The 20,916-nt window shown below is 35.5% G+C and overlaps 1 protein-coding gene and 1 long non-coding RNA gene across 5 annotated transcripts in view; one reads left to right on the plus strand and one right to left on the minus strand.

The window, feature by feature from the left end:
* LOC140670873 (A-type potassium channel modulatory protein DPP6) overlaps positions 1 to 20,721 on the plus strand; it is a 62,664-nt gene extending 41,943 nt beyond the window's left edge. For 2 of the 4 annotated variants that reach the window (XM_072901678.1, XM_072901679.1), the window contains exons 2-13: positions 1,266 to 1,510; positions 9,969 to 10,075; positions 10,915 to 11,113; positions 11,262 to 11,336; positions 11,594 to 11,646; positions 12,431 to 12,979; positions 13,141 to 13,459; positions 13,631 to 13,809; positions 13,907 to 14,129; positions 14,216 to 14,660; positions 14,975 to 15,180; positions 15,280 to 20,721. In XM_072901678.1, coding sequence (XP_072757779.1) covers positions 1,409 to 1,510; positions 9,969 to 10,075; positions 10,915 to 11,113; positions 11,262 to 11,336; positions 11,594 to 11,646; positions 12,431 to 12,979; positions 13,141 to 13,459; positions 13,631 to 13,809; positions 13,907 to 14,129; positions 14,216 to 14,660; positions 14,975 to 15,180; positions 15,280 to 15,381 — 2,559 coding nt within the window. In that variant the 5' untranslated portion in view covers positions 1,266 to 1,408 and the 3' untranslated portion in view covers positions 15,382 to 20,721. Of the gene's footprint in view, positions 1 to 1,265; positions 1,511 to 5,826; positions 6,008 to 9,968; positions 10,076 to 10,914; positions 11,114 to 11,261; positions 11,337 to 11,593; positions 11,647 to 12,430; positions 12,980 to 13,140; positions 13,460 to 13,630; positions 13,810 to 13,906; positions 14,130 to 14,215; positions 14,661 to 14,974; positions 15,181 to 15,279 lie in introns of those variants that run through there. The other 2 variants (XM_072901680.1, XM_072901681.1) reach the window with 2 other exon arrangements.
* On the minus strand, positions 1,499 to 5,446 carry LOC140670877 (uncharacterized). Its single transcript, XR_012047631.1, has 3 exons — positions 4,383 to 5,446; positions 4,132 to 4,307; positions 1,499 to 1,576 (listed from the first exon to the last, which is right to left on the minus strand). It is a non-coding gene; the product is annotated as an uncharacterized lncRNA (long non-coding RNA).
* Positions 20,722 to 20,916: the final 195 nt, after the last annotated feature.

Consider the following 20,916-nt stretch of genomic DNA (forward strand, 5'->3'; position numbering starts at 1 on the left):
GGTGCGGAGGAACACATTTACAAAAGATTGACAACATATATTTACATATAATCGATCTATTGATTATATCATCATAATCAAAACTATGTATACGTAGTTATAATGATGTTTATTTTGCGAAATAGTCACGCATCGTCTATCATTTTGGAGAAAATTGTTTCTATAATTATCGTTGCATTAAAATGATATTATGCTAATCACATTGACTCATATTTAATCTTTCATAAGTATATATATATATATATATATATATATATAAATGAGTTTTTAACATATATAAAATGATGACATTTTATGGCTTATTAGAATATTCTAAGGCAGTTGCAATTTCACAAATGTAATTTTATTTTCAATTTCTAGTAGCACATTATTCGCATAACATCGAAATACAAGAATACGAAAAGTTTAATCGGTCACTCTCTGTATATCACTCGTTACTGCCCCGACGCGACGCCTTTCTATTTCTTTTACGCCCCATAAATTTGCGGTAACCGAAAATCGGTATTTCTCTCTCTCTCTCTCTCTCTCTCTCGTTATCGTGATCTCGCTTCAGTTACCAAACACATACCTGCTATAACTTTACTGTAGTAAAAAAAAGTGCGCAATAACTGGAATAGTGAGATTACCAAGTTTCTTTTTCTCCGCGCAAATAGCGAGTTAAATGCTGCAACTTTCTCGCGGAATTTGGGGCATCGACTAATCGTATCGCGAAAGATATTAAATTCCTCGAAAAAATTACGTCGTCGATCGTCAAAACAACTGTTAATTTGCCTTTTTTTTTTTTAATAAAAAAAAAGGATCGAAGAAAATTTAATTTTATTCAAATAAAATATTTATTAATCAGAGAAAAATTGTTTAAAAAAATTTGAAATTTCTTCTTATACCCTTAACTTTCTGATTCGCAAATATAAAAGCGTTCTTACAATTTGTTTTTGCATTATTCCCACATTCCCCAAAATTTAATCGCAATTTCAATTCATCAATTTGCTATTACCTTTGTATACAATGCTTAACTTGCGGTACCGCAAAGTTCAGATAGATCAGAGTTTCATCCCAGATTGAATCGCTACTCCCAACCTTATAGCCGATCTTCTTTATTTCTTTCCGTCGTTTTCGATATTTCATCTCCTTGAATTTAACATCAACTTGAATCAGTTGATTGAGTAATTTTGCCGCTATATAGATTGATTGGATATATATTTTTTTTCGCTTCTTTATTTCTTTATTTCATCAGGTAAATTGATTAGCTCTCATTTTCTTTTTAGGTGAAGAACTGTGGATTGGTGTAATAAAACCTCGGCCCCAGGAGTAGCCCGGGGGTTACCCCGGGGACCTTGGGGAAGCGATCGCACGAGGACGAAGTGGCTGAGACCGACGAAGGATACGGGAGGCGGAGGAGGAGGCCGCTATGAACGCCAGCGTTAACGTCGAGAGGAACTCCTGGCGGCTGCCTCCCGATGAGACCGTCCAGGTCGCCGATCCCCGTTCAAAGTCAGCTCAGGTAAAAGAGGTAAATCGCTCAACCGGCTCAATAAGTGATCCCTCTCCCAATTGTCGAGTATTTCTCTCTCGTGGACTACACATATATATTGTACGATCAGGTTTCAAGTTTAAATGCATGTAAATGTATGTTTGGTAAAAAGTAAAAATCAATATCGTCGCGTTAGTGCAGCTATTGGTTATTCATTCACAAACCTATTCATGTACAAAAAATTAAAGATTTCAAAGAAGGAATTTTCAAAGAAGGATATTATTTATAGACTCTCTTATGCTAGATTAAAAGAAAAGTAGACTGAAAAATTGAATGTTGATGTTAGAGTGAATTATCGGTGTATTATATAGGCTACTTATTGTTAATGTACATAAATAATATAAAAGATTTGTGTGAATGCATAAAATCAGATCGACTAACGAGTTTTTCACAGATCCAAATAGCTGTAATAAATTATTAAATGTGATAGTCTTATTTACAAATATATAATATGTCTTAAATATAGAACTGTAATATACAATATGTATGGTATACGTGGACATATTTATATGTACGTTGCATTTGGTTTGATAGTCATAAATATCTACGGAAGCTTTACAACATAACATTCGTATAATATTCATATAATAGAAATGCAATGAGTGTTAATAATGTATGTTATATGTTGTAATTGTGTATATCGTTCTATAGACGATAATGCTAGATTTGAACGTAGAATCATACGGTGATTAAGCCCTTCGCACACATGTCCGTAGATGTAGTAGAATTACTCGCGTTGAGCGTCGATAGTTGTATTAGTGACCATTTATTGTCAGCATAATAATTCAAATGACGTAGGTTGTTACGTCGTGTACAAACTATTCGCGCCGCGGCATCGCTCGATATCGATGAATATATCGTGCGACAGTAAGATAAGCGATAATCAAATAAAGACGTTAAATATTTACTGCGAGATTTCTGCAAATTCACTTTTTTTAATAATATCTACTGCGAGATTTCTGTAAATTCAGTTTTCTTATTAACCAATTTAACTTTCTCTCTACTCTGCTTTTCGCACAGAAAAATTCATAAAAAAAATTTTCTATAATGGGGCCAAATTTACAATTATATATCACGATATTCATATAATGTACCATCAATGAATGACCATCGATCGATATTTCGATTTTAATTTATAAACGACCGGGTTAAAGAAGACGTCAATTTTTTTTTTTTTTTTTTTGTGTTTGTTGTTTGTCCCTGATGAAATGCGAAAAAAAAACATCTTGACGAGCTAAATTTTTAAATAAATGACAAAGTCTCATTAAGTTGACGGCAACGTTTATACGAACATGTAAAAACATGGCATCCAATAACATACATATACGTAAACTCACAACGATCATTCGGGAATAACGGAGTGATAATTAATTGTAGAGAGCGTGCAGCCATTAATTGAGCAATTACGAAAATGATATATAAGTCACATTTTTTCTCGTGCAAAATTGTGTTGAATTGTTTATTATAAAGCGGGGAAAAAATCTGTGCACGTGTGTCTCTGAAAGCACATTCCATCTTGTTGTATAAAACCGAGGGGTTGGTCATTAACAGTTATAATGTACAAAAATTACCCTTTGATACGGATTACCCTTAAATTATACCTCGGATTACTTAAGATTACCTAATAGTATCTCAAATTAAAAAGAAATTTTGAAAAAGAAATTTTACTTTAAATCATTTTAACGCTAAGGATTATTTAGATTTACCAAAAATAAGCTTGGATTACCCAGAATTTTGCATTACCCTGGGATTGCCGCTGAATTACCTAGCCCATGTACAAAAATTACCTCAGTGACTAACCCCTCGTATAAAACGCTTCTTTCTTTATTCATCAGGCGGTCTTTCCGTTCTAGTTTATAAACACTTTCGAGTCTTAGCAAAATATTGCTAAACTTTTGTCCGCTCTTCTTTCCCTTCGCGTTAACAAACGCAAACTATGTATAATTTAATTATATTCAAATTAACAAATTGTCATTCTCTTAACGTTAACATGCTCTAACGATTTTCACTAAAGGACTCTTTACGCTCATTGAAATTGGTAAAACATTGATGCGCAAACCACTTTTATCGTGACATTCTTTCATTTATATCAAAATCATTTTTGCATTTTACTTGTTTTTAATCAGAAACAAAAAGAAATCTAAATTTAATCGATAACGTAACTAATTTTAATTTAATTAGTCGATTCTTTGACAATTTTATTAAATAGGAAACTACATAGCGAGTAATCGATCAGTCTGCCGCTTTGGTTTTATATGTTTTGATTTTCGTGAAATTCAGCCGATAGCTACGGTGTAAACAAATTTATCACTCGCCATGTCAGCGAGCGAAAAATAGGAAGACGGAACTGACGAGAACAAGGAGCACGTGGCAACAGAGGTAGAGGGATTCCGACGACAGAATTGGGAAGTTCCCGTTAGCTAACGACATACACAAACATAGAGTAACTTGATTATTGAATTACCTGATAACACGCGCCACGAATACGTAGCTAACGAGTAAGAAGGACAGAAAGTAAAAGCAGCGGCAGTGGCTACATACATTTTACCCATTTGATATGCACGTGCACGCATACGCCTACGCACATACCATGTACGAACCTACGCATATGTAAAAGAAGGCACCCACATTTCCGGCAAACTCTTAGCAAAGCCGTTGCCGCAAAATGCCAGCAATGTCATTTTTATTCCTACTCGTCGCCGTCGTTCCTTCTACCTCTGGACAGCCGCCGTTGTCTACTCAAGTGTGATATTGGCTCTTGAACTGTCACAAGGACCTTCGATAAATTTCAAACGTTAGTCGATGAGTTAAACATCACTCGAGTTTCTATCAAAGATTTTGTCCAACGTACCGAAATATTTTGCGATCAATGGCGATATTTATCGTTTCCGTGATGGCACTCCAACTGCTTTTCTAACGCTTCCTGTTATTATATTAAATACGCGCCTGTATATTAATATAGTCAATCGACAGGAAGGATAATGTAAATTCTCAAAGATAAATGTGAAGAAAAATGAGTTTTGAAATATTTAAGGGTTAAAATATTACTCAAATTCGTTACTTTAATTTAAACGAACATTCGTGGTGGAAAACCATTACACTCTTGAAGAAAATCACCGCGTTGAAACTGGCTGTAGTTTCGTAAATTTAGCGCGCGCACACACACACACGCATACACTACACTTCCTGGATCCGTTATTGTATCGCGGCCAACATGTAGAGAAATCCTCAGTTTGACTTCCGTTTGTAGTTGCCATTTCTCAGACTGCGGTCACATTTAAAACCGCTTTGCCTCATTTGTCATTACGTCGAAACTTTCGCGAAATTATTTCCAACCAGATATATATGCATTTAGAATTAACGTCCACTCTATAGGCACAATTTTGCCAATTTTTCCGATAAATCTTTCCAGCGATATACATACGGCATTGTATAAATTATCAGTACGAATAAGGAATTTTGTTGTTCTAAAAGCAATTGAACGGCGCGCCTTTGTTTATGCTTGATTATCGGTTTTTTTTTTTTTTTTTGCACGACTGATTCCGTGATCCCGAGAGAATAGTAGATGGGCAGCGTACATGTCATCTATTTGAACTTTCTGTCCGAGTGAGGAAAAAAAAAAAGGACGAAATGACAAAGGCGTCTACTCTTGTTTAAAACAACAAAAAAAATTTCGTACACGATTAGTCGAACGCTGTTAATCTCGGAGGATGAACAAAATTGTCGGGCTCGCGTAAAAAAAAAAAGTTCGCATAAACATGCGATTTGATCTGCGGAATTACGTTTGCCGATCGGCATTGTTCGCACGTTATCGCATTATCGATCGTTTCTCACGAGGCACGGATCGATTGCGACTAACATCACCGATCAGCCGCACGATATTTCGACACGTGGTGCAGTGACGCATATGCATATGATGCATATGAGCGTGCGCGCATGACTGACTGTTTACTATTTTAAATATATATGCATATATATTAGGAGATATATATATATATATATATATATTCATACATGTATAAAAGAAGGATACACGCATATACAGAGAGAGAAGAAGAGTTGAAATGTGGGCGGTAATAGGCTGAAATATTCCTTGGCAGAAAACGCGCTCGGCAGTCTGATCAGCGCATCTGTGTCTCCTCGACGGATGAATTAATTATTAGTGTCGAGTGAAAACGTATTTGCGTTGCCGTGAATTCAAAATAACGACAATGATCGATAATTGTCTGTGACGAAATCAATAGATTTTGTTTCCACAATCAACAACAAGAAGGGTGGAGAAACAGAAAAAGAAGCAGTCATGACTAACACCTCTACTAATCTCTCGGAAGATAAGCGCAACTATATAGTTTTATCATTCTAAAATTCTGCACTTTTTTACACAGGCTTGTTAATTTATCGCCACGTTGTATGTCGTGTAATTTTCTCTGTCATTACAGTTATATTTATAGCATTTTTGCATTCGAAGCAAATCTCGTAAGTAATTGCTTGCGCGCGCGCGCGCGTACGCACGCACACACACACACACACACACACACACACACACACACACACACACACACACACACACACACACACACACACACACACACACACACACACACACACACACAAAATCCGCAATAACTTTCGCGCTGTCGTAATTTAAAATTTAAAGGGCATATTTAAAAGTATATGTATTTTCAAGTATATTTTAAATATTCTCCAACAGAATAAAAATGCGAAAAACTTTTGGCGCATAGAAACGTCATGGTATCTGGCACTGATGGGACGCGCTTTTCGCGATGTCCCAATTTTCTCATTTTTACGACTGTCTCGTAATAATTGCATTGTTACGTGCCAATTGCGTGTCGCGAAATTTTCAACTTCGTAATGATAGTAGTAATGTTGTAGCTACGTGACAAATTGTCATTCCTCAATTGTCAATGATATATTGCCCAAATTATGCAATTTTTATATGAAATTGCACGATGGTTTGCAAGAAATTGCACGGCTTTATTTAAAACGTTGCGTCGTCGCGAAACAGTAGCCAACGATAATATCGTATGGCATTATCGAAGCTGTAACAGTAATAACGATCACATTCCACGTCTATGTGTACCTATCTAGCTATCCGATAACAAAGCAACGGATCCGAAACGATAAAATCGCGCCGAGGCATATTAAATTTTCAGAGACGCCTTGATTCGACTTGATAACTGAGATCATACAAAGAGAGAGAGAGAGAGAGGGAGAGGGAGAGAGAGATCTCACGACAAATATTGGAAAAGCCCGAAGGAATTTATGCCATTTGATCATTGGCACCTGGAGACTGTAAAAATTTTGTATTGCCAGAGAACAAAAAAGCAAACATTAATGTTTGATCGCGTCGACAATCATATTATATACTATACACTTATATACTATACAATGTGTGAATATTATGCTTTTTTTATGGATATAAAAGTTACAGTAAAGTCACACATAAAAAATGTTACATGTCCAAAGCAAATCTGTACGTTTCTCGTGTGGTATAATACATAAAATTACAAGAAACAAAATTGAAAATATTTTGTGGCCGCAAACGCGTGCAGCGATAAATGGACTAATTCGATGCATCCGCATGTGACAATCTTATTTATCATACCGTCGCAGTTCACTACACCCTACACACCACGATGACACACCAGAATACCCGAATACCCGAAAGTCAGTTGAATTATTGTGCGATCATTCCATAGATATTTCCTCTGAATTAATCCCAGTTGTATTCGGCTTGTCTAGTTGTATTCGATGGGCATAAGCGAGAACACTTTGTCTAACAAACCATCTCGAATGTTTCCTAATTCATCGCATTCAGAGACGTATGTGTGTATTGTATTGACGATAAGGCATTAATTACACATGCGTACAAATAGTTTATTTTTGAAAAAAAATTCTTTGCATATATATATATATATATATATATATATATATACATGTAATTCTTTTACACAGAAAAGTACGTATGAAAGTCGTGTGTCATAAAAGTTATAATACATAAACGCATATTTAAGTCTGCGGAGTATCGTACAACTATTGTCATAAGAAACGGCGTAAATCTTTATAAAATAATGTGTACAACGTGCAAGATTATAGCAATGTAGATATCAGCTCTAACGCTTCGAGGTAAATTTATAGTCACCCTATATGTATAACTCGCGTTTCGAATGCAAAAGCAACGACAAATCGATCGACAAAACACAAAGAAAGAAAGAAAAGAAAGAATGAGTCGTATTTCGAAGATATTTGCCTAGGAAATGACGAATTATTTGAACAAGAGATCGACAATTATTTATCCGAATAAACAGGTCGTTCAAAAACGATTACCGTGGGGTAACGGTAGCCAATCGACGCGGCACTCGATCGTTTATTCATTCGTTGTACAAAGTAAAATCGCATTATCCACGATAGATATCCGAGAAAGGACGAAGGATTATTTCGAGAGAGCACATTATTTTAAACTAAATTTCAGACTGGAAATTCCGAGTTTCGCCGAGGCAATCTCAAAGATATTTATCCAAACATGATGCTATAATATATAATATACAATCAATCGAATAATTAATAAAATTGTGTACTGAATGCGCGAGTATCATTATTTTGTTATTTTGCAAATTTCACGACGGTAGAAACAGTTGCATATTTTTTTTTTTTAATAATATGTTAAATCTCAATTAGACAAAAACATTTCGATATAATTTAATTATTTAATAAAGTAATCAAGCATCTCAAAGTATCGTCTTTTTATTTTCTTTTAAAAGATTACGTGAATTTTAATCGATCGAAAGTTGAGAATAACTCATCGATCTCATCGACCTCATCGAATATCACGAACGATGAAACGTTTCATGTTGATCTGAGAAAGAGTTTGCGCGCGCGCAAAAAGACGCTTAAAAGACTCTTAGAAGATGCGTGTTATTCTAACGGGTAAGCCATAGCTATATAACGAATAACGACCCGTATGTTATATACAGCTCACGTATTGTAATAATACGAAATCTGGTGCGCAACTCTCATTTACACGGCCTGCACGTGTTATCCGGGCCGATAACTGCTGGACAAGAGAGCGACTGTGCAAGCGCATAACTCGTATGCAATATGCATAACGCAGCCGGTGACGTATTTCATGAAAGCGAACAAAAACCGCGATATATTCTGGACGGCAGCGCGATCGAACTTCGCGACCCCAAAAACGTTTTTACAAACTACAAGAATAAAGTCTGTTCCTGTAACATCCAACGCTGTATTTTCGCTGATCTGCAAGGACAATTTCAAACTGAATAAATAAATGCAGCATTAATTTTTTAATTGATTTATTACAAGGAAAGATTGATAATACAGGTATAATTATCAACACTATACAAACAACATTGCTTTCCGTGCCGTTAATATTTGTCATTTGCAAAATGTCGACATGCGGAATAAAAACGCATGAATATGCGGCTAAATTGTATGTATACCGGGATTACATTATATCTGCAATTTTGTCGCAAATAAAATAATTCAATTAAAAATAATACAATTGGAATTGTTACCGTTCGCCGTAACCCCGATTATATATTTCTTACAATCTGATCAAAGTTGATTTCCACTTGTGGAAATTACGATCCACGCGATAAAGGCACAAAATTTCATGGCCATTTAATTTATTCATTTTTCAGCGAAACGGAAAACATTTCTTTGTATTTGACATACTTTCATTGTATTAACGAAAAAAAAAAAAGAAAACTATGCTATATGTATATCACAACGATCTAACTTTATGATGAAAGAAATATATAAATATATCGTGATATTTTTATGTACGTATATATGACGGGCAAATAGAGAAAAGCGCCCAAGCAATACATATATTTTTCTAAAGTTATATAAATATAAATATAATTTATGACAAACAAATAATACTGCATGATATATGTGTATATATAATATCACACATAACACCCTAAATCCTATAATATATATAGAGAAATATACATGTATAGAATGTATTATATTTATAGTATAATACGTACGTATACGTGTACGTATAAAAAGATATCTTGATTTTAACATACATGTACAGTTTGTTGTATATATGTATATACATTTTTTCGCACCCTTTCTTCGCGATAAATCTAGCGGAGAACGGAATGTACGAAGATATTATATAAATGTATAATCTTGCGATCTTGATCTCGCTGGTTCTTCGTCTCTCTCTCTCTCTCTCTCTCTCTCTCTCTCTCTCTCTCTCTCTCTCTCTCTCTCTCTCTCTCGATGTGTTAAACCTACCTAATTATTCTGTAATCTTCTCTCCGTATATACGTGACCTGCATGCTTCTTGTATAATACCACTACGCTTCTGCATTATAACTCATCGATCGATTTCATCGATTATTCGACTGATAATTACGTAGGAGAATCTCTTCCTCCACAGGATTTAACGTACGGGGAGGGCGGCCACAATTGGCGGAGCATAATTTTCTCACTGTTGGTCATCAGTTTCGTTATCGCTGGCATCGTCACGGCAATTTATCTCCTCGGGTGAGTTCATATTTGCTCTTTTTCTTTTTGCATTTTAATATTCGCATACCTATTCACATACACTGTTCTTTCCTCCCTCTCTCTCTCTCTCTCTCTCTCTCTCTCTCTTTCTCAAAACGAGTCAGACAATTTATACACAACAAAATAAAAAAAAAAAGATGATATACAATTTTATTTACCATATTATGTCTGAAATATACTGATGGTTTATAATATTAAAAAGTAGAATAATTCAATCAGTTTATAACTGATAATTTGCTTTAACAATAAACTTATTTTGACAATTACAAAATTTTCATGTTATACATACTTATCATTTTGTTGTGCTTCTTGGCAATGTGTATAAAATTTAAATTATATTATTATTTTATTAATTTTCTCAAACTTTTTCTTACATCATCCCTATAACAATTTTATTTATAATTAAATATATATATATATATATATATATATATATATATATATATATATAACACGTCCTGTCTGTTTTAAGATTAATTACAAACAGTTTTTACAGAGTTTTGTTCTAATGTTTCTGACACAAAGTGAATTAAATTTATCATTCTATACATATACATATATATATATATATATATATATATATATATATATATAACAAAATATAAAAAGATAACTTTTTTTCTCACAATAATTTTTTAAACTCTCTCCCTCTCGCACACAAAACACACATACTTTAATTATCATTCTTTTTTCATTGCAGCTTTATTCATCTTCTGCCTTATCTTAATAATAATTGCTTCTATATCGAGCCACGAGGTTACAGTAATGACAATAATTTTGTTTAACAATTAAATAATTATTCATCACTAAAATTACAGGTACGTTGACGAGCTCTTGTACTGGAGCGGCAGACGTCTTACGTTAGACGAGTGCCTTCGTGATGACCTGACCCCACACAGGTTACCACCGACCTGGCTATCTCACGAAAAATTCGTCTATCAAGCTGACGATGGTTCCCTTAATCTCTTGAACACTCGCAACAATATCGTGACTCTTTTAGTCTCTAATCATACGCTTGTACGTATATATGTATGTTTACATACAGTTTGCTAGCATAGCTTTCGCGCACACACACACACGTTTGAATTACTTTGTTAATGATACTTGTAGCGTAAATGATATAGTAGCCGAATCTTCCCGATTCTATTTTTACTTTCTTTTTCAGAGACAACTAAATGTTCAAGGCTACGAGTGCAGCTCTGATCTACGTTATGTACTATTCAGGCACAATGTCAAACCGGTAAGTAGTTTAAGCGTTGAAGCTTCTCGGAAAAAGTTTTTTTGGACGGCAGCTGCATCCCAACTTTACGATCTGTGGCTTATCGGTAATGTTCACTCATGTAATACGATGCAGCGCAGTTTAGTTGCAGTTAATAGTCGATTATCGCTATCGAGAAAACAGTAGAGTTTTCGTCTTTGCCCTTTAAACTTTTCCGATCATGCATTTTATATAGTACATATTTTATATAGTACAAATGAGGAAATTTTATTATGTAGGTCTTTCGGAACACTTTCACTGCTCATTACACCGTCTATGATGTCACGAACGAGTAAGTGCATAATATATATTGGGATATTGCATTCTTAATTTTATCAAACTTTTTTTAAAAGAGAAAGAGAAAGAGAAAGAGAAAGAGAGAGAGAGAGAGAGAGAGAGAGAGAGAGAGAGAGAGAGAGAGAGAGATGTGTAAATATATAATATATAAAAAGTTAAAAAAATTCTCAATACATATATATATATATATATATATATATATATATATATATATATTAAAAGAGATAATAAAGAATACAAGTATATAAATATTATTCTTTTCTTTTTTAATTATATCACAATCGCTTATTTGCTTATAACAAAAAAATACTTGATTATTTTGAATACAAGCTTCATTGTCAAGCCTATTCTTTTCGGCCAATGAATCATTTCAATGGTAAATTTCTATAAATTTTGTTTTGGTATCGTTATAAGTCATGATAAACTTTATGAAATAACGATAGTAAAATTAAAAGAAAATTAAGTTTAGCAATTGAGATAACCAGTGATAGAACAGATATGAAATTGAAATACACACAAAAATTTGTAAAAAAATTGGAAATAAAGTTGGATAGAATGTATACTTATTATGTATATTTATTCAAATCTATTTATTACTATTTTTGTGTACGTGTTTTGAATTAATTTTGAAAATTATATTTTTGTTTATTACATTAAAAAAAAAAAGAAAAAGAATAAAAGAAAAGGAAAAAATAAAATGTACTATAGTATATAATGAAAATCTTTGCATACAGCTAATATTATGCATTCGTTTTTTTATATGATTTTCCGCCTAATAGCCATCATACACCACTTCACTTGCAAGCATCGCGGCGTATGCAACAGACGCGATTGCAACATGCCACTTGGTTGGGCCACACATCTAGTCTCCTCATGATTTCCGAAAACGACATTTATCTTAGACTGGGCCCTGCAACGGAGGACATTCGTTTGACCGATACGGGCGTACCAGGAGTGATTTACAATGGTGTGCCCGACTGGTTGTATCAGGAAGAAGTGTTGCCAAAACCGCAAGCGACATGGCCCAGTCCAGACGGCACGCATATTCTTTACGCCACGTTCAACGATACCAAAGTGACCGCATTGGAGTTTCCTTGGTTCGGTACGCAGCTAGGTCAAGACGTAACCGGCTCGAGTCCTCTCGGCGTATCCAAATCCTTCCCGCCTTCTAGATCAATTAGATATCCGAGACCGGGTTCACCTAATCCAGAAGTCGAATTGTGGATTATGGAACTGGGAAATGTGAGCTCGATGAATTACAGTGGTATCGGAAACGTTACATTGTCAGCGAAAATGAAACTGAAGCCGCCGCCGTCCTTGAACGGACAGTACGTTAAATTATTCTATAGACTTTCTTTTGTTAATTTTTGTTACTTAAATAATTACAGTAAATAAATTTAAAAATCTAATAAAGTGTCTCGGCCAACTTTATTTTTTGTAATTCTGTATATTGACGTATAAATCCGAAACTTTTGCAAAATATTTTCAGAGATTATTATCTGATATCAGCCGGTTGGGTCGGCGATGACGCTTCGCAGATCGCTGTCGTCTGGATGACAAGGATGCAAAATTTGTCGCTGGTATCGGCCTGTCGTGCTCCTACATGGGAGTGCGAAGAGACCCATTCGGAGAGAGCGCCCGAAGGGCTGTGGCTGGATGCTCAACCGCATCCTCTCTTTGCTCCGGATGGCGATAGCTTTTTATTGCTGGCCACGGTACAGGAAGGCGACAAGGAGCATTTCACGCATATAAAGCACGTCACACTCACGCAGCAGAGAATAGCGGTACTCTCTCACGGTCGTTACGAGGTGAGCAACTTGGAGATAGATAGATAGAGAGAGAGAGAGAGAGAGAGAGAGAGAGAGAGAGAGAGAGAGAGAATCATATAAAGTTGTACCTAAGAATAGATAAGATTTTAATCAAAAATTTTTTTCTAAAAAAAATAAAATTAAAAAAAAAAAAAAAAAAAAAAAAAACAGGTAAGCGAGATCTTAGCATGGGACACCAAGGCGCATCTCGTGTACTATCTAGGCACCAGAGAGAGAAGACCTGGCCAGAAACATCTTTACGTGGTACGAGATCCTGCTGCGGATGATCCTCGTCATTTCGAGCCATTGTGCGTTACGTGTGATCTTGGAGAAGTTCTTTGGAGTAGTAGGCAAGTTTAATTCTTTCCTTCCGCAAAAAAAATATATAATGTGGTGCCAGATCGATATAATCGATTGTGCATGTTAAAATGAATAAATTTATTGCAGGTTTTATTACACAAATTGCACGCATTTCGGTGCTTCTGTCAGTCCACCAGTGGACGATGAGGCACAAGGTTATTACGTGCTGTATTGCGAGGGTCCTGGCCTTCCTCTCGCTGGCGTGCATATGACATCGTCGCACAAAATGGTCCGCGTGCTATACGACACGAGAACCCAACGCGCGGACAAGCTGTCAGAACTGGCACTGCCTACCAGAAGGAATTTTGAGGTGGATATCTGTCTATGCCCAAGTTCAATCTATCTCTATCTCTATCTCTATACATCCGGTATTACGATTTGCGAAATAATCGACAGGTGCCATTACCTCAAGGCTGGCGGGCGCAAGTGCAGTTGTTGCTACCTCCGTCATGGCGGGAGGAGCTTAGAGATGCGGCGTTCCCCGTGCTCGTTGAAGTAAACGGCCGTCCCGGTAGCGAGGCGGTTACAGACAAATTCCGGATAGATTGGGGAACGTATATGTCGAGTCATAATGACATTGTCTATGTGAGACTGGACGTACGCGGCGCCCGAGGTCAAGGAAAGAAGGATCTGTTCCGAAAGATAGGCGGTGTCGAGGTACAGGATCAGATTACCGTGTTAAAACATCTTTTGAAGACGCACAAATATCTCGACGTCACCAGAGTCGGTGTCTGGGGATGGGGCTATGGTGGATACGTGACCGCTATGGTGCTTGGAAATCAGGAGAATGTCTTCAAGTGTGGCGTTGCGGTAAACCCAATCGCTGATTGGATGTATTACAGTACGTGTGAATATCTCTAATGTATAAAGAATGTTTTTCATCTACTTTCTACTTGAACTTTAATAGTTGGAATACACATCTCCGTTGCACACGTGTACGCTTTTGACACTTTTTTTTTTTTTTTTTTTTTTGAAAAAATTCTTCGTCAAATTCATCTCCTTTTGTTTGTTTTTTCAAGATTTAGTCCATCTCATGGCCACAGCGTGTGTTGTTTTTTTTTCTCTTTAATAAAATGATTTTTATTATTATAGCATATCTAAAGTATGACATACTGCATATCGTTACATTGCTAATCGCTTTCTTTAATTCCGCAGATTCTGCATTTACGGAACGAGTCCTCGGTGCTCCAACTGAGAACTACAAGGGTTACGTGGAAGCTGATCTCACGCAACGAGCGAGATTAGTACCTAGTCACAGCCTTTACCTCCTTCATGGTCTAGCTGACCTCACTGCGCCTTACACGCACGGCGTTGCCTTCGCCAAGGCTTTGTCCGAAGCGGGAGTCATCTTTAGATATCAGGTAAAAGAAATAATGCAATATATATATATATATATATATATATATATATTGTAATATAATTATCGTTCAATTTAATAATATCGCTTGTTTGGGAAATAGAGTTACGCGAACGAAGATCATGCCCTGACGGGTGTGCTCGAACACGCTTATCGTTCCATGGAGGACTTCCTCGCCGAGTGCCTCGCCCTGGATGCCTCCTAGTGCCTCAAGCCGAAAAATTCTTTGTTGTCTCTAGTGCGTCTACTTCCGATACATCCAAAACGAACGTTGAAACGAGAACTTGTCCTCGAAATCACGGCAATTACACTCGTGAGCAGAACGACATCTTGCAAACTCGTTTAAAGTTTAAAGTCTGAATCGCGAAATCAGGCTGCTAAAAATGCAAGACAAGGCGAGAAGAGTAGAAACGCGGTCGGTTATCTGACAATGAGAGGACTATGTGTAAGATAAAATAGAAAAAGAATATATGCGTATATGCTAAAATTTAAGAAGGAGAAAAAGGTGAGGTGCGGTGAGGAGAGGATGAGAATTGACTTCAATCAAGAATTAAGGAAAAAGTAGCATTTGTACGAGCAATATCGTTGTAACACGTAACACATTTCGTTCAACGAAAAATTTCTTTTCAACTCATCCAATTTTCTCTCTGAACAATTTTCTTCAGTCCTTGGTGACGTATTATAATAATAAATAACATAATCACCAAGTTGTGAGAGAATTTCCGAATTCTGAAGGATATTTATCGAAAACGAGAAACGATGAAGCCCTCATTTCTGCTTGGCAGTATTTTTGTATATTATCGAACGGCATCTTTTGCGCGCTTTCCGTGAATGTGGATTCGATATCCGATAGTAGGATAATTCGCCAGATAATGTGAATTATATTTATCGAACATGAATCTCTCATTTGCAAAGATCTCTCATTTGCAGTTTCGCGCGAGCGATTTGTTCAATAATAGTGTAGTAGTGTAGTATAGTGTATACTAGTGTTGTATCGCGTTGTATCGCGTTGTATCGCGTTGTATCGTCATAATGACATGAAACAATGAAAGGACAAACGCGCGTATTTGCCGTGAAATCGAATTTGGGCAAAGCGAAAGAGAAAACGAAATGCGTGTTCGAAAGTGCAGTGACCGAATTATTATGTGCGGAGCTTATCGACGGCTTGCAAATCCCTCGTCGTAGGGCCATTCGACAGGAACGACGCGTCGAGTTTGTGAAATCGTCGACGTCGATTGTGCGTTTTGCAAGCTCGTCATTAACGTTTTGCTGTGTTCCAAGTCCTAAGGGCGTTCATATAGAAAGAGCCTGAGATTTCGTAGAGCAACTAAAGACGCGATTATTACGAATTGAATAAGATTTTAACGTACAGAGCTTATTGGAAGTCTGCAAACTTGCTTTTCTTTTTCTTTTTCTTTTTCTTTTTCTTTTTCTTTTTTTTTTTTTTTTTTTTTTTTTATCTCATTTTTGCACACGGAGTTTGTCAAATTATAGTGTGTATAATATATAATTCCTGCGAATAACGTATCTCGATAAAGGGGAAAATTCCTCTGCAAACTGCAATCGACACTTTTACGGCGGAATTGAAAATCTCTAATCGACGTACGTTTGTTTCGGAAAGAGTTTGCAAGCTTCCGCGTCTCATGTTCTTCTTTTTAGCTACGTCACTGGTGCCTCCTCGATTTTATACGAGGAAAAAAAAAAAAAAAAAAAAAAAGTATCTACGCCTATGCGGTGACGTTCGTCCACAGGCATCGACATATTTACTACATATTATACATATATAGAATCCGGACAGAGGGCTACTGTAAATTTTGTGTTGTACAGCTTGGCGCCTAGTTCTATGTATCGTGACACGTAAACAAATTGTTCCACCCTTACGTACTCCCATCTCGAGAAAGCCCTACTCCCGCCCCTCACCCCTCACCCCTCACCTCTCACCCCTCACCCCTCATCCGTCATCCCTCCTCCTTCCCTTTAATCCATTTGAATTTTGGATATTTGTACATATACCATCATCATACATACATACGTACATACATACATACATACATACATACATACATACATACATACCATCGTACATACATCTACGAGAAATGTGAGGCTCCTTCGACGAGAATCTTGCGCTGACGCCTAAGAGAAGTCTAAGAAGAGACTTGTATAGAGAAAATGATATATCGTACATTGATTCGTTTTCTCCGAGATTCTCTCGACAAGATTCAATGAAAAAAATTACTTACTTGTCACAGAGCAGATATACTATATATGATATGTATATGTGGCTTTGAATCTTGTCGAAGGTGCAGATGTTGTAGACTCGTTGTGTATCTTTTCGAGATAAATTAATCGATCCCGAATGGATGAACGATGATACTAAACGGACGATATACCTACTTATGGAATCGTCATGATTAGCTGTTGATCATTGATCAGGCGCGATCGGGCGCGATCAGGCATTCGCTGATCACAGAGATTTCCGAGTATTATATAATACCGTTCACTCGCGGTACCTTTGGGTGGAACTGTAGAAGATGACGAGATATTGTACGCTCTCTCTTTATTGTCACATATAAATCATTTCTACTACCGTTCCACTATTGTGAGAAACGTATGCTCGGAAACAATCCGACGACCGCAATGTCGAAAAATAATAGGACTCGTAAATGTCTCGAAAACTCGAAAATATCTTTTTGCAGCACTATTAAGATATATATGTATATATATATATATATATATATATATATATATATATATATATATATTTATTTACATTTCGGAAAAATTGGAATGCGAAAATCGAAAATGTATTGCCTTGCGATTCTCGACGTCACATATTCATTTTGCGAAAACTTTATTAAATCTTGTAGATAATGTTTGAGACGCGTTGTCTAATTTCAAAAAAAAAAAAAAAAAAAATAATAAATCTAAGTCTTCTTCAAGTTTGAAAGAAAAATAATAATAATAATAATAATTTACGAGTCCTCATAAATGTTATTAATAAGGAAAGAGGCGCGCTCGGACAAGCAAGTGTCGCACGTCGCCATATGTATGCTGCATGATCAGCAGCCCTTAAATGCCGACAATCAAGGCTAGTGCAACTAATCAAACGATAATAAATAGAGAAAAATGGAGAGAAAAGAAAGCTACTTAATAATTTTAATGAATATTCTACTGAATGATCGCTATGGTTTATGTGTATTGTAAATCGCGATGTGTGTGCAAAGGCATTTCGCGCCAATTATTGTGGCCGAAGAGACTTTGCGAGAGCGATTTTTGCGTGAATATAGAAGTAGACGCGAAGGATCATTAGAAAGATCGAAATGATGTGCTCGCTGTTGACTGTAGAAAGTACAAAAATATACCGCCTAATGGAGGCTTTCGAAATTTCTCTGTTGTTTCGCTGGACAGGTTTAAAATATTTTCAGCAAACATTTTTTTTCAATCCTGTTTCGCTCTTTGTTTTTTCTTCTTTTTAACAAATTTTTCTAAGAAATTTTCAAATTAATGGGTAATATTACATATACCAAATTACAACAAGCATTATATTCGGCGAGGTTCCTCCATTTCGCGAAACAAATGAATGGCCGTTTGTAGTGCAAGAAAAAGTTTGTCGTTAAATAATATCGCTTCCATTTATCCTTGAATAAATATATACGCGAGCGAACGAAATATGAAATGTTAAATTCTAGAAGCACGCGCGCGCGCGAGAGAGAGAGAGAGAGAGAGAGAGAGAGAGAGAGAGAGAGAGAGAGAGAGAGAGAGAGAGAGAGTGAGAGAGAGAGAGATTTATTGATTGAAATTGAAATGAGTTATACAGGGAAGGAGGAGGGAAAAAAGAAATAAAAGAGCGAATGAAATTGAAAGTGGGAGAGTATGTGCGTGTGTAAAAAAAATCACAATCAATTATTAAATATAATAATGGCAGACGAAAGTGAGAGGCAAATTTAATGTAAGTATAAGTAAACGGAAAAAAATTATCACAAAGGCAGACACGCAACAAGTATGCGAATTATGAAATTAATCGCAACAAAGAAATCTTGGTAGCAGCGCGTAAGAGTATACATAGCTTTTGGTAAACGTATTATCGCGCCATTAGGCTAAAGAAGAAAAAACGCATAAAAGCAAAGAAAAGTATACTCATAATCATCGGGCATACTACACAAAAAATACATACACAACGCAACATATTAAAAGAAACAGGTAGTTCATGCGAAAATAGATATAAGGATTGGGCCCGTGCGAATGTATAAACAAATTTGTGCAAATTATGTATTTATATACATACATATGTACATTCGTCACATAAATCAGTCGATTGTCAGAACGCATCAATCTCCGACAATTTAGATAGTTGGATTATATAAAAAAAAAAACATTAATTAGTTATATTTTTATTGTAATTCCTCCTAAAAAAAAAAAAGAAAAAAAAATGAATAGCCAACTCTCTTCTCGTAGAATTTAAATTCTAGGCAACTTTGAATTGTTATCAGTGTTCGAAAATATCAAAATTCTTTTTAATATACTAAATTATACTAAATTTTCATCATTTGACAATCGATTATATATATATATATATACTAGCGACAGAGAGCAAATTGATGCGACGAGTGACACTTTTTCCAACAATTTATGATTCGAAACGTGTCTGTGTCCGCTCGAAAGCGTGTTTGACTGTTTAGAAAAATTGTTTTTTATATCTCTTTCATCAAAATATTCGATATACATTCGATTACAGTCACGGGTGTAGTAGCTTGAAGCGCTTGTTCGATTCTCGCTTTCGACTCGGAACGGATGCGTATATTTATACTAGATTTTTGGCGATATTCGCACGGACTCTCCAACTGCACCGAAAGTATCTACGAAATCGACTAATAATCAATAATTTTGTACCGATGCATTCGAAGATGTCAAAAAAATAACTGTGAACGTACGCGTGCTATAATAAAAATTGAGTTTCTTTTTTTTACCTGCTAAAGAAAACATAATTTACTAATTACTAGTATATCAAAAAAGGAAAGCTAATTAATAAGAAGTTTCAAAGAGGCCTGACATTGTATATATATATATATATATATATATATATATATATATATATATTATAGTTTATTTTTATAATTGTTTTGGCATGTTTATATATAATACATATAACAGGGACATATCGGAGATATTTATTACTCCGATCTCTATTTGTAATATATATTTTTACATGTGTAAAGCGTATTCGTACTTTGTACTTTTTCTCTCATTTTAGGCAAAGTATAATATTGATGAAAATTTTATTAGAAGAAAGAGAGAAAGAGAGAATTCAAATCTATCTCTTTCCTTTATTGTAATTTTCAACAGTAATTTTCAAATTAATTTAATTTTTATGAACTCGTAATGCGCCGTCGATTTCGCAGATAATGCCCAAGTTATCTTCCATGTAACACCTACGAAATAATCATGTTATTAAGATTCTGCGTTTTTTAATATCAGCGAAATTCGGCCCGGACATGGGGCGGATAAAAAGTGTTTTCAATAAACTGTTACATTATCTGAAAAATAGTCTTGATTTATTTATTATATATTTACTTTTTTTTTTTTTTTTTTTTTTTTTTTTTGTTACAGTTTTGATGGACAATTTTACAGCGCAAAAATTACAATGTCGAACTCGCAGATTTGAGAAATTATTTTTTTTTTTACAAGAAAAAATAGAGTGTAATATATAGGCTTGTTTCAGAAAAGTTTCTCTGTGTGT

The sequence above is a fragment of the Anoplolepis gracilipes genome, chromosome 11 (genome assembly GCF_047496725.1).
Source record: "Anoplolepis gracilipes chromosome 11, ASM4749672v1, whole genome shotgun sequence".
Taxonomy (NCBI): Eukaryota; Metazoa; Arthropoda; class Insecta; order Hymenoptera; family Formicidae; genus Anoplolepis; species Anoplolepis gracilipes.